Source organism: Amphibalanus amphitrite, unplaced genomic scaffold (assembly GCF_019059575.1).
Source record: "Amphibalanus amphitrite isolate SeventyFive unplaced genomic scaffold, NRLGWU_Aamphi_draft 000087F_arrow, whole genome shotgun sequence".
Taxonomy (NCBI): Eukaryota; Metazoa; Arthropoda; class Thecostraca; order Balanomorpha; family Balanidae; genus Amphibalanus; species Amphibalanus amphitrite.
Genome location: NW_024881583.1, coordinates 432,501 through 446,453, shown reverse-complemented (window position 1 = coordinate 446,453; position 13,953 = coordinate 432,501). Strand labels below are relative to the sequence as shown.

The following is a 13,953-nucleotide window of genomic DNA, read 5'->3' as shown; positions in this document are numbered from 1 at the left end:
CAAAACCGGTGCCAGAAGTGCATAATTCGCTAAAAAGTATTTCAAACTATTTAACATATTGGTACTATGTTTATACTCTCTACCGCAGCCACTGTATGATGTCATAGCAATGACGTCACACTCAAGCCAATCAGCCTTGAGGAGGATAGACTCGTCGGACTGTAGCGGTTGTAAACAACTTGTCGCCCCGTGTGTCTGCCCGTGGCGCTAGTTATCTGTCGAAGGTAAGGGTGAAAGATGGATATAATGGCCATGGAACGCTATTTTAGGATTATTGGTGAATAGCAAGAATATAGTTTTGGTGGTTTGAAATTGTTTGTCCTCAGTGATTGGCTTGATTCTCATTTTGCGGCATAAGCGGCTGTTTGGTTACATTGCATTTTTTATGATTGTGTAATTATTATGATTATGTTCCTCCAAAGTAGGCATCACATATCAATCTCAAAGGCAGATCATCTTCTTTTCATGCCTATAATTTTCTTCAAGAATATTAATAAAAAATATTCCATTTACCCCTGCCTATCATATATCCCATGGAGCTGCCGGTGGAAGTAGGCATGCAATGTGACCTAGCATTGGCGATGTGGTTAATTAGCTTTAAAGTACTATGGAATGCTAAAGGTCATCATTTAGAATGGTTTTCAAAACATTCCACTAGGAAATATTCATTGAAACCTGAAAATTACTTACAAAATGTAAATGTATTGCCACGTCTCAAGAGCATTCAGCCGTCTTCTCAGTAAATATATAATGAAACATAATCTTACCTGACCTAGCCTTACCTACAACCTACAACGTACGGCATTGGTAAAGCTGGCATCACTGTCAGCGTATATTAGTTTGGTAGGTTGTGGGTAGGTAGGTTGCAGGTCAGTAGGTAAGGTTAGGTTAAGTTAGATTGTTTTTAAGATTCCTTTTATCTACACATTTACCGGTTAGCGCTGACGGTGACACCAGCTTTACCGATACCCAACCTACCACCTAAAACCTACAACCTAAAACCTACATTCAATGGTGGCGGGTGGTGATATTGTTATACCTATATGATAATACCGGAGATAAATACCATACAGATTAGCTGGTATCCATGACACACTTTCTAAGGAAGAAGGTCTTCTATTAAATCATGCCTATTTTATAGGAATGAAATGATTTTTGTTGTAGTCACATTCCCTACTCTGACCATCATGTCTGATTATTTCCAGTTACCACTGACAATGCCCAAAACAAGAACAACAAAGGCCCAAAGGTGGCTGTTTGGTAGTGCGCAAAGCTGCTGGTAAGTGGCATCAAAGGATAGGATGTTGTTGTTGTTATGGGTTAGGGCGCGTAGCAACTTGGCTCTTGCGTCCAACATCAAAGGATAGGATGTGCTTTGTTATTTCCAGGCACGTAGCCAGGATTTTGCTCAGGGGGGGGGGGGGGGGTCACAGGTTGTGGCCTAGTGTTGTACCCCCTCCAAAAAAGGAAAATTTCTCTGATTAGGCCCACTATTTTGGGGGGTGTGTCACAGCTGTTTTTATTAAAAAAAATCGCCATCACCGAGGGGGGAAGGGGCACGAGGGCATGGCTCCCGTGCCCCTCCCCCCTCCTTGGTTACGTCCTTGGTTATTTCTGAGAGTTTGGATATCACAAAGCTTTAGATATAAATTAGAATGTAATAAGAAGCTTTCAGCATTGCACCTTTCCAGACACTGATAATTCATTTGTCTTTATTGTTTCAAAAGTCAATTTTCAACACAAAAAAAGTTGAAATTATTAACTCAAATAATTGCAAATATATACTTTGGTAATTTGCCTTTCGCATCACTATCAACAAAATAATCAAGGGTGACTAAATATGAAATGTTCCTGCATGATCTTCATCGTGAACAATTGTCAAGGTATGATGTTTGCGTGTTGAAATGTTATAAAGAACTTATGTCATAAAAACACAACTTGTAAAATTGTGTCTTTCCATATTATTCTGCAAGTAAGCCTTGGAAGGAAGAGACACTATTCCGTCCTACAGAAGCCATTTAGAAATGTGTGACATGTTCAGCACTTTGAGTCAGTCGGTGCCCGGACCTCAGTCGGCTGTATGACCGTCTCCTCGTCCTCTTTTGTCGGCTCCGCCCCGTGCTGTTCTATAAGGGTGTCTGACCCGCTGCCGCTATCCCCACTGTGAGGTCTGACCCGCCGCGCGCTGTCACCACTGTCGGCCCTCTGTGTGCGCGGCAGGTGGTGGTGGACGTCTCTGCCCTGACGCGCGGCGTGCGTCTGCTCAGTGTGGAGGTGCCGCTGACAGCGGTGCCGGCCGGACCGGCTGCCTCTCCGGCGGCCGACATTGAGCGCGGCACGTGTCCGCCGCCGTTCGGGCCGCTGCAGCTGCTGCAGTCGGCGGCGCAGCTGTCCGTCTCCGTGTCGCTGGCCGTGCCGCTGGACCTGCTGCCGCGGCCGGCGCCGGCGCGCTGCGCCTACGGCCGCCTGCTGGCCGTCGTCTCGCAGCGCGGCCTGCAGCGCAGCGGCGTGCTGCAGCTCATCCAGCAGCTCAACGAGCCGCCCAGCCCGGCGGCGGCCGAGGGCGCCGCGCCGCGCCGGCCCGGCGACGTCAGCACACCTGGCATCAGCGGCTTCTGCCTGGCCGACCGTCAGCTGCACCTGCTGTTCGCCGAGGGGCGCGCCGACGCCGAGCTGGAACAGACGGCGGCCGCGCCGCGCGCTCTGCCGCGCCGCGACGCTCGACTCTGCCACCACTCGGGCGTACTGTTTAGGGAGCGCCTGTACCCGCGCCAGCCGGCCGCGTTCCGCGTGCTCGAGGACCGCCCGCTACGCGCCCAGCTGCTCGACACCCGCCTCTACACGTTACAGAAACAGGAGCCGGCGCGCGCCGTCCGCGCCATCAGAGAGTGCTTCCGCACGCAGTGGCTGTCGGAAAATGAACCTGCTTCCCAACGAGGCCGGCCTGCAACAACTGCTGGCCGGCTGTTGGCCGAAAAAAAACGCCTTCAACCGGATGTCAGTTGTCAAATCAACGCGTATTAATGCATTCACTAGGATGGGCTTACGTAAAGCTGTAGAATTGCAAATATATAATGGCACTGTTTTTGATCCGTTCGGTATGCATTGGTATCATATGATCTCTCATTCACAGACGATCAGCTGCGAAGACCCAGATCCGTAGTAGAGGGCTCATCGAGTCCGGGTCCAGCTCCCCGTACTTCCTCCACTTTGGAAACACCGCAGCGCAGATCACAGTCATACATAATATTTAGTTTTCATTCACTTCATAACCGAAGGTTGTTTGATAGGTGATATGCTGCTTGAGTTGCACCCCGGTATATCAATACGAAGCTTCCGTCCCTGCCACATACCAGTGAAGGAGGCGGCGGCGGCGGCGGCCGGGGCCGGGCTGCCCTGCCCACCGACACAGTCTGTGAAATGCCCCAACAACCTTTAAAATTCAACAGGCTTCATAAATGTTTTTTTGCACCATATTTTCTCGCGTATATGAAAGCTCTAAAATGTACAATATTCCTTTCAGCCACAAGCGATATAAAAGCTCTACAAAACGTCATGTCTCTGTGTGCAAGAAGGACACATATATTGTGTATAATCGAGCGTACATGATCTGCAGCGCTGCGGAGGGCTGCTCGGTTGCCGCTTTTTACCAGTCGGCTCTAGGTCGGACATATGGGTAAACAAAATGGAATAGTAATATTAAACAATGCTACCTGCTGATGCTACTGGGCCTCTCATTGGTGAAGAACTGGCAGCCAGCCAGCGTGTTTTTGTGAGAACTGTTTTAACAGCAGCAACCGAACGGCTCTCGGGCCAGCGACCAGTGAGCGTAGACAGCACAGCGCTCCGTTAGGCATCGGCGGGCAAGCACGCATTAGCTGCGGACGGACCGGCCGCCCGAACATATTTGTCGGTATCGAAAGTATCGTGAACCAAATGACTGCTAGCGAAAAAAGGACTGCCTCTCGTATCCATGAAAACATGTGTTCTACAAAAGTACATAATTGCTTAGTTGTCGCCAGTCACTCATTGCACCATGGCGTCAGTGTGGGGCCGCGCCCCGAATCATCTCAATCGCCAGGCAAAGCATCTCAATCGACAGGCACATGGTAGTCCAGCTACGAATCCGAGCCGCGGCATCCCGTCTATGTATCTACATTACACCACAATCGAACACTGTCGGGCCACCCGAGACAGCAGTCTCCAATGTAACATCAAAACCCGCCACTCGTCTAATATCAGAAAAATGAGCATTGAGTACCTACCGAATATCGACTACAGAAGATTACAATGGGGTGCAGATCTAGCAAGAGTGTCGCGGTTCGTCTCGGCACGGCTTACAGGCCGCCGAGCCCGCGCAGGTGACCGCCAGCTCCACCTGTTCCACCTCCGGCGCGGAAGCTCGATCACAAGACTGACCTCAGTCGGCGCTCTGTGCTCGGCACAGGGCGACCGGGTCAGGAGCGGGCCGCTGCCGCCAGGGCCGCGGCCACCAGCCACGCGGCAGCGCCCGCGCACCGGCCGCCACCACCCGCTCAGCCCAGATGCGCGCCACGGCGTCATTGGGGCTTCCCTGAGCAGGATCGAACCAGAGCTGCATGCACGGCTCCGTATCCGCCGTGAACTTCCACGAGTGATCCCACACCTGAAAAAGGCGCACGGTTTGCGTCACAGCTCGGCTCACTTTCACAGTCCACGCACCGGCAGCAATTAAGGGCTACTTAGATAGTGTGCTAATAGAGCGCAATCACTTAGCTTAATCCATATAGTCAACCATGAATTGTTAATTACGAGCGAGCGAGCGAAGCGAAGTCTTTTCAATATCACGGAAAAAGCTCAGTATGAGCGGCCCGACCCGGCCCGGCCTGTAACGCTTTTGAGAGGCTTATATCTCAGCAACCGCTGGACCGATTGGCCTGCGGTCTTTTTTTTTGTTGGCTAGCCCTATTCCCTCTACCCCGTAATTGACTACTCTTGATACATTACAGGGACCGTCGTGGCACGTGCCACGTGAAAAGTCAAGGGTGTTATTTGTCAAAAGTTGCAAAAGAAGTGATTTTGAGAGGCTCATCTCAGCAGCCGCTTGGGCGGTCTTGCGGTAAATTTTGTAGGGTAGCTGCACCCCTTCAACCAAAGGTCGGATGCTCTTGATCTATGTGAGTGACCCCCACTGCACGTGCAAAATGCAAAAAGAATAGGTGCCGAATTGTTCCCATTTCAATAACTCTGTAATTACTGGGGCGATTTAGCTGAAACTTGGCATACAGGTAGGCAGTAGGCACCCACCAGGCAATGCATTCCCATATGTTGCGGTTAGGGTGCTACTGCTTAGTGTATTATGTGTAAAATAAAGGACGCTTGAATCTTACCTGAGTGATGTCCATTTCTTGATCACTTTCATCTGTGGGTGACCGAGCAGCGACAGCAACCCAAGGCGTATACGGAATCTGTAAAAAATCAGCACACCGTTACCACATGTTTTAATAAAACTTACCTATAGGGAGGTAGCATAAAATACAGATCAAAACAATAACATACAAACATACAGATATTCGGTTAGGTTGAAATGGCTAAAAAATATAAAAAATAAGGGCAAGGTACTAGGGCTGTAAAGCTGTAAGGGCTCGGTACTAGTAATAATTTTTGGCTAAAAATATCACAAATAAAGACTCTGCACTAAAGCTGTAATGTCTGGTACTAGGAATAACTTTAGAGTGAAGTGTTACAAAAACAATATTCAAAGTCTTTTGATAACTTTGCAGGCATTTTCATCACTTTTAAAAAATAACTTACATTCTGATCCGGCACAGCACTGTTCTTTAGACGCAAACGTTTTTGACTGTGCTTATCATGGTGCGCACTTCTTGTTAAGTTTAAGTGGTCATGTGGTCTTGGCTCATTGGTCATGCCACACACCCTCATCCACTTTTCTCTGTACTTCTTTTTTTAGTGGGAACCTAAAAGTAAAAAAGGGTCAACACATGCTTAGTCCATGCAACACATACTCTGTGTATTAAGCTGAATAGCTCCACTGAGCCCAGTTTCACCAAGTGCGGTAAACTAAATTTTGGGGTAGTTTTTGTAGTTAAGTAGTGGGGTAGTTTGGTAGTTTACCCCAAATTGAGTTTACCGCACTTGGTGAAACTGGGCTCTGGTGAGTTTCCTTTTCTAATCTTGTCAGCACATAAGTGAAAGAAAACTGTGTAGACAAGAGATGAACCAAACCCCCATGGAAAGGTAGGTGTTACCACAACCAGGAAATGGGATTTGAAGGGCTGGATAAATGTGTCTGAGTTCTGCCTTTCAGCCAGACTGGAAAACATCCATACACTACGCCGGATGCGAGTGAGCCGTTCATGCGCCAAAATTTGAAGCAAACAATTTTGAGCTGAAATTCCAGTGCATGATTTCCACTGAAAGTTGGGTGCCTGTTTGCACCAAAATTAAGCCACTTTTACATAAAGCACATGTGCATATCTACCGACCAAGGCTATATCAACCAGACAGATCGTTCCGGGGCCTCGGAGTCAGACGCTCTTCCCTTTCTGAGCGTCTGAATTAGTTAATGTTCCCATGAAAACCCAATACCACAATTTGTGTGGCACACTGTAGAATCTTAAGGTGAAACAAGGCCCAGGCCGGAAGTTCCGACTCTCTTCAGACCTGCCAGCGCCCGCAGGGCAAGTCTGCTGCTAGATTGACCACAGCGTGTCAAAAAATTCGGTGACAGCCATTTGCATAAACATTATGCGCCATGCGGTCACCCTGCGCCTAAAAATTCAGCTGCCACCATGCGCTGAATTTGACGCATGCAAAATTATGCTGGATGTGCGATGAAATTTTCAGGGCAACGCCGCAATCACGCCACTTCGCATGACATATTCGGCATAACTTGCGTTTTTTTATCCAGTCTGGCATTTCAGTTGTGAAAGCCTGAACAGTTCAAAAGGGTTTGCTAATCCAGGGGAGAGTTCTGTGAAAACAAAAGTAATAAAAGAGCCATTGCAATAAATAAGAATTTAGGTACCTACCTAGGTACCTAGGTACTTACTTGTGCACAGTCACACGCATATCAGTCCCGACCCGACGTAGGTCGTTTGCTCCGCGGATCACGCACTTCTTCATCGTTATTATAGGTATTTGTTCGAACAAAAATGCCCTGATTTCGGATCAGAGCCACGGTATAAAATATGGTATACTGCCTTGCGTAAGATAAAAATGCATTTTAGCAATTGGCTACCAAACGAGATGTCATCTGTTCAGGGCATAGCATAGGTTTACTTTCATAGACCTCATAAAAGTAGCTCATGAAACTCATCACCAATCAGCGCGACGGATTTCAAGATTCGATTGCGGATGTTCATCCGCCGGCCGATTGCCAGAACAGACAACGAAAAATAACGCAACTGCTCGTGGTCTGCTCGCTAGTACAGGGATCCGTGCCTGATCAGTACTGCTGCAAGCTGATTGGTTAAAAACCAAAGCCTCGCCGCGGGTGGCTGTATTGTCGGATAAGAACGCATTCCTGGGATAAGAACGCATTCCTGGCATATTTTCTTTTAAAATTGCCGATAACTACGAATGGAGGCCGAAATCGGCCGTAAGGTGGTAGACAGAGAGGTTTTCGGACACGGGCTACAAGATGGCTATCTCAGTTTCAATCCCCATGTTAAAGGTGGCCCTTTTCCTTTAAACAATGCAGCAAATTAGCTATTAATGTAAACGTAATTAGCGAGACGAAAACGGCGCTTTTGTTTCAGTTATTTTTGTAGGGGTTTCAGATATTTATAGAGTTCAGTGGGTTGTTTCTGAGGAGATGTGGAGATGTGAATTAGTAATTAATCACACTTTATTAGTATATAGGGCCTTGCACTTTATCATCTGGATTAAAAAAAATTCCCTGCTGAGTGCAGAAAGGTAGGTAGGTGCATCGCCAGGTTCTATCACAGGATTGGAGCAGTTATTGCAGTTGAAAGTCAAAGTTGGCTGTTCATGTTTAGGCCCTGTTCTTTATTTGGCCATCTACTCCATATTGCAGTTGTGATGACAAGCAGTTTTCAGTGTAGTTTTGTGATCTTTGATGTCATCAATTGGTGTCATTTTTTTTCGTCAACTAAAACTTATTTCAACTTTCCATTCAATCGACTCAATCATACGAGTCACTCTAATTTTCGGGAATCAAATCAGTCAACCCGTCGCTAAAGTCAAACGAGTCAGTCAACCAGTCATCTCGAAAAGTCAATCGACTCAATCCAATCAACTCAAAATACGCGCTGAATCAAATCAATCAATTCAATCGACTTGATTGGTATACAACCCTGGTGCAGACTTTAGCAATGTTCTGCCAGTCGGCAGTTCGCAGGCCAGGCTCACTCACCGTTAGGGATGCCGCCGGGTCCCTCCTGGGACGGCCCCAGCAGGTTGTGCACCCGATTGGCGTACAGGACGAACGTCGGGTACGGGATGTCGTACGTGCGTGCCGCCTGCGACAGACTGTGGCCTGAAACATAGAGGTCATCGGTTAGTTCGGGGTCACCAGAGGTCACTGAGAAGCAATGGGTCAGCTGGGGTTCAGTCGACGCTTGGACAGGCCCAGCCACTAGAGTCAGGTGCTCGGTCAGTGCCGTGTCACAGGCACAGGTCACTGGTCACCTGCAGGTCAGCTCCCAGAAGGTCGGGGCTCACTAGCGGTCACCAGTGACCAGGGATATTTCAGAACTTGCCTGTCGGTCGGGGTCTGATTGGAAAGGGGACAAACTCGACAGAAACAGTGACAGGCTGAACTGGACGGTTGTTCCGATGGTGGCATTCCGACCGTTCCAGCACACGATATCTCGAGTTCTCCAGTTCAAAATGCTTGCTTATATAACGTCCAGGTGTAGGTAAATCAACTATTTTATGAAACGAAAACCCATGCACTGTTTATGCTTATCAAGTCACGAATGCATAGGTCTCGTATTCGATGGGGGAATATTGACCGTAATAAAACCTGACCGACGCTAAACTGTGCTTTACCACAAATCGTACCAAAACAACAATATCGTCGCTAAAGCATCAAAAAACAGTTTGTGCAATGAAATTCGCTATCAAATACAGAACATCGTCCATTCGTGTCTCACGCCCATCCATCTTACATGCCCTTGCCCAATGTCCAGAGATAATTGCAAGCCACGTGAAGATTTATTTCGCTTAATATGTATGCCACCCGGTCGGCGGTGCAGGGTGGCAACACGACTACCGACACTCGAGAGGACACCTATAGTGCAATGGAGCGTCGGGCAGATATCAGAGATTGCACCTGTACCTGCAGCCACAGAAAACGGTACCTGCAGCCACCCGTTAGGGCACCAGCAATGACCCGACAGGGCACCACTACCCATGGCGCGTCAGACAGCCACCCAAGAGAAAGAACGTGCTTCCAATGAACGACATGCTCATAGAGGGTATGCCTGCACCCATGTGTCGAGGTATAGAAAGCCCACCCCCACCGCCCTTTATACCCACAGGTGCCCGAAACACACCGGCGCGACATAGCAGCCGGCACCGGCGCGGCGCGGTGACCACGCGCAGATGAGGCCACACGGACACACTTGTCGGTCATTGATAGACAAGTGGACGCGCCAGCTAATAATTTACCGGGAATCCGCTATAATCATCACATGACATGGCCTTTCCGAGGTGATTCGGCTAAAAGGGAGCGCTTGATAACGACTGAATTGGCACTTATTCCGCTCTAAGTGGGAGTAATACTTTATCCGTCCATGCTTAGCAGCTAGCACATTCCCCTCCCTGAGGGCAGTTGGATTGATGGCCCGTCCAGTATTTTGTACTTGCCCTCTCTAAGCAGTAAGGGCATGACAGTCCGACCGGCATCCAGTACTCACACCCCCCCCCCCCTCCCCGCCGTACGGACGTAATTACGGCCCGTACCTTCACTATTCAGTGCTAATGCCGTACTCACCCTCCCTGAGTACGGACATGATGGCGGCGGCCATGGTCTCGGGCCGCCAGGACTTCAGCGGGCCGCGCTCTCTGAAGCGCAGGTTCTGCAGCAGGCTCTGCTGCTGGTTCCACGACTTCTGCCACGCCTGCTGCAGCTGGTGCTGGAACGTCGGCTCTGCAACACAGAGGAGAGAGGACGGTCAGAGTGGCGGACTATATACGGCATATAACGGGAAACGGTCCGAACCGTGGTTACACGGTCTTATGGACAACGGTCAGAGCCACGGTCTGTTGGTTGAGAAACGGTCAGAGTGGCGAAAATGCGGTCTATGGGCAGGGAGACTGTTCAAAACTAAAACGGTTCAAATAAGTAAATTGGCGCCCATGAGTCATGGGCATGGCATCTGCAGATCGTGTCACACACTATCCATTAGCGTCTCTTTCTTCGACATATAAACAACGGCCCATGGATGTGTTAGGAAGTGCATGACAAGTCATATCTTAGCAATCGATTCATGGGGCTTACCGATATGTCACTATTGGCACACCACATTGGAAACTTAATGTGTACCACCCAGGTTGGAGAAAGCCCTGACGTCATCGGGAAAGTCCAACGTTTGCCAATGGAGTCGGAGATGGCACTTAGCGCCTCTTCGGTAATATATGGACATCAGGCGGCGGGAATGATATGCCACATAACCCGGCACTTACCAGCTGATGCAATAGATGGGATTCTGTCATCACGCTGGTAGATATGTCTCTAACCCGAGTCACGGTGACAGAATCAATCGTTATACGCCAGCTCTCGGCCGCAGACCATTGGTATTCTACGATTATTTATAACAGTCTGAGTGCACCGCATTTGAGTGCATATTTATGGGCTGTCAGCCGCAAAAATACATAACGACATGCAGCTATGCATTAAACATACCGGGTATCAACACGCGGCGGCGCGCGGACGCCCCCGCCGCCGGTCTCTGTCGCCCCGGCGCCGCCGGCCGAGGTACGCACAGCAACGCTGATGCATAATGCAGCAGCAGCTCTCGCATGTAACTGACCCGCGACACACAAATGCGCTCTCAGAGGTCCGGCGGCCCGGTCCGCACAGGCGGCCCGCCGCGGGGCTCACCAAACACCCGGCCCGCACCGCAGCACCGGTCAAACAAATATCGCACGCAAAAACCCACCGCCAACGTGTGCGTTCGATATGCTGCATGCGCCAATATGGACGGGTGGGGCGGGGAGGGGTGTGAACAGAATGTTCGGACGTAGCGCGTCATCGCCCGTCAGCCGCATAGACTTGGAGAGGGAATGTGAGCGTACAATAGTGGAGCCGAATCTCCATGGCTAGTGCTGTGGAAAATGTTTGGCAGATGTGGTGCCGGGGGAGCGACCCGACCCCAGCGCCGCCATTTTGCGACGCGCCGCTATCATTTAATTTAAATCTATCTAATCTTATTTAATTAACAACTTATATAGCCTGCCGAGCGAAGTTTAATTCTCGAGAGCGGCTGATTGCAGCGAAACTACTTCCGCGTAGGAAATTCACAGAAATAGCAGCACAGAGAGCCGCGCTGTAAACCATGCAGATCCAGTCAGATGTCCGTCTATTCAAAATACGATTAGATACCTACCTACATATATTTGAGGCCGCGCGAATGTGCAAGACTGGAATTTTGCTTTTTTAAATAATCAAAAGTCTACCTGAAGCCTATTTTTTAATCTAAACATTTCCCGTTCGGTCAAACGATTGCCAACCGAAATTGGCGACCTAAGCGAAAGGTCGCAAGCGAGCATACCTACCGGTCGAGGGCTGACGGTCTCCGCATGGCCGACTGAATTCGTATCGTTATTGGGTCACTAGAAGTAGCAAACGGTGTTGAGGTCACGCAAAAAAAAAATCAAGGTCTGCCAAGCAGTGTTCGATAGTAGATCAAGCAGAATAGGTACAGCGTGATAACATTTACATATAGGTACAGCCCTCTGCAGACTGCGTGGTAGGTATTCTTTTTTCGACAAAACCGATAATAACTCAAAGGTTATGTTATCAGTCGGTCGGAACTCACTGCAAATAGATGCGCCATGCTCCACTCCTTCGATTAGGTTTATCAATAAACAAAGTTTACGCCTTGTATGGCGACAAAATGCAAAAGTTTGTTTTGGGGGCAAATATAAACTTTTGGGTTTAATTGCCGAATTAGATGAAAAATGGATACGGTGATGATGCCAATCTAAGGGGCGGGGTCTAGCGCGTCTTGCTGTTACGATTTCCGAATGACCGATAGCATAGTATTCGCGTTATTCTCATTTTTGTCGAAAAAAGAATACCTACCACGCAGTTTGCAGAGGGCTGTACCTACATAACTATACCTATCTTACATATTTTGCATTTATGCATAGTTCATATGTATGATATGCAGCTTGTGATGTAGAGCAGCAGAAATTTGTTATTGCAAACTTGTGTAGGCCCGTCACCGCAAACAATGTTGCATTTGGTTGCTACATCTTCTACAGTCATTACGCCAGCACATTTCAGAGGTCTAGTCTGGTAATAAATAATTTAACAAACATATGCGGTGAACATTCTTATAATACACCGGATTCATTTCCATAATACGGCGGCGACCTAAGACCGTGTGGACTGTGGAGCGCGGACTGTCACTTTGTCGCCAGGGAGGTTAGGAACGTTAGAAAGTATTTTATGACAAGGTGCAGAGTGGCTATGCAGATTTCACAACGAATAAAAGTTCTAACTGAGGTTGAAAGCCTACTTTTGTTGCACACCAGAATATAGGTAACATGCGCATAAGCTAGAAAATCATTGTGAGTTATGAAGTCATGCCAGTAATGGCGGTTCGATTTGCTGCTGGTGAGTTAAAATGCACCCGTGAAAATATTGAACCACGGCGAAAATTTTACCCAGAACATGGCCATCTGGTTAAATATTGAAAGGATAAATGCATGGCATATGCATTTTTATTTCACTGAGCAAAAATGTCGATATAAACTACAAGAATCGCGCGGCTGATGAAATCCATTTCGACCCCCATCGGCTGTTTATATGCACTGTTATTGCACGTCTGCCCATTGCGCTGCAGTCTCTGTGACTGCTGCTGTATGCTGTGTACTGTGGCGTCTGTGGACAGTTTTCCCTAGTTGTTTCGCCGCCGCCGATGCCCGGCTCCGCCCGGCCCTCCCTCCGCGCGCTGCAGTCGGAGGCAGACCGGCCGGCCGGCCGCCGCGCGGACCCAATCGATGCCCGGACCGGCTCTATTTGTTCAATAAACATCCAACATCGGCCCAACTATCTCGATAAATAGGGAGCGGCTCGGCCCCGGTGCCGGCCGCGATAACCTGCATCAGAGGATCACAGAGACGGTGTACGGACAGAGAGCGGCCGGGAGCACCGCGTCTCAGAGCAGACGCCCGCTGCATGACCGCATGACGGGAAACGTCTCAGCTGAAAGAGGTGAAAAATGATCAATTATAAAAATGGCTCAACTTGCCACAAAATGCAGCATAAGGAGGCTTGCATCGAACTCATATTCTCCAGAAAACTCGTTAGCATCGCTCGTCAACGTCATTCGGTTTCATGTGCTAAACGTCTTCTTTACACAGATGCCAGCACGCCACGGAGAGGTCGGCCGCTCCAGGTTTGAAGAACCGTCAATACCAGCACTGAGCAGCTGTGTAGTCCAGGCACCAAGGAACACGGATTGTGTCTATTCCAGGGCTGAAGAGAGCTGTGTTGAATTCATGGACTATAGAACTTTCCGTTACTAGACCTGACTTCATCGACCGAAGGTTGACAGCATATGGTCCGTATGTCGGGAGTGTCTGCCAACCTCAAATGTCGTGTCGAGTACCAGGGTATCTCAGGGATCTCAAATGTCATGTCTGGATGTCCACGCATCTCAAATTTCATGTCAAAATGTCGGCACATCTCAAGGACCTCAAATGTCATGTCATAGACTGAGAGTCAGTGGACCTTAGGAACCTCAAAATGTCGTG

General features: G+C 48.8%; 1 protein-coding gene and 2 long non-coding RNA genes across 3 annotated transcripts in view; 1 reads left to right on the top strand and 2 right to left on the bottom strand.

Annotated features, from left to right (window-relative positions):
• LOC122379912 (protein bric-a-brac 1-like) overlaps window positions 1-13,953 on the bottom strand; it is a 67,846-nt gene that overhangs the window by 9,967 nt on the left and 43,926 nt on the right. Inside the window, exons 3-4 of the mRNA XM_043362550.1 lie at window positions 9,962-10,117; window positions 8,378-8,500 (exon numbers count right to left, since the gene is read on the bottom strand). Of these exons, the coding sequence (XP_043218485.1) occupies window positions 8,378-8,500; window positions 9,962-10,117 (279 nt within the window). The remainder of the gene's footprint in view (window positions 1-8,377; window positions 8,501-9,961; window positions 10,118-13,953) is intronic.
• Window positions 73-3,090, top strand: LOC122379915. Its single transcript, XR_006256254.1, has 3 exons — window positions 73-224; window positions 1,206-1,279; window positions 2,221-3,090. It is a non-coding gene; the product is annotated as an uncharacterized LOC122379915 (long non-coding RNA).
• Window positions 4,227-7,245, bottom strand: LOC122379914. Its single transcript, XR_006256253.1, has 4 exons — window positions 7,052-7,245; window positions 5,794-5,957; window positions 5,370-5,447; window positions 4,227-4,645 (listed from the first exon to the last, which is right to left on the bottom strand). It is a non-coding gene; the product is annotated as an uncharacterized LOC122379914 (long non-coding RNA).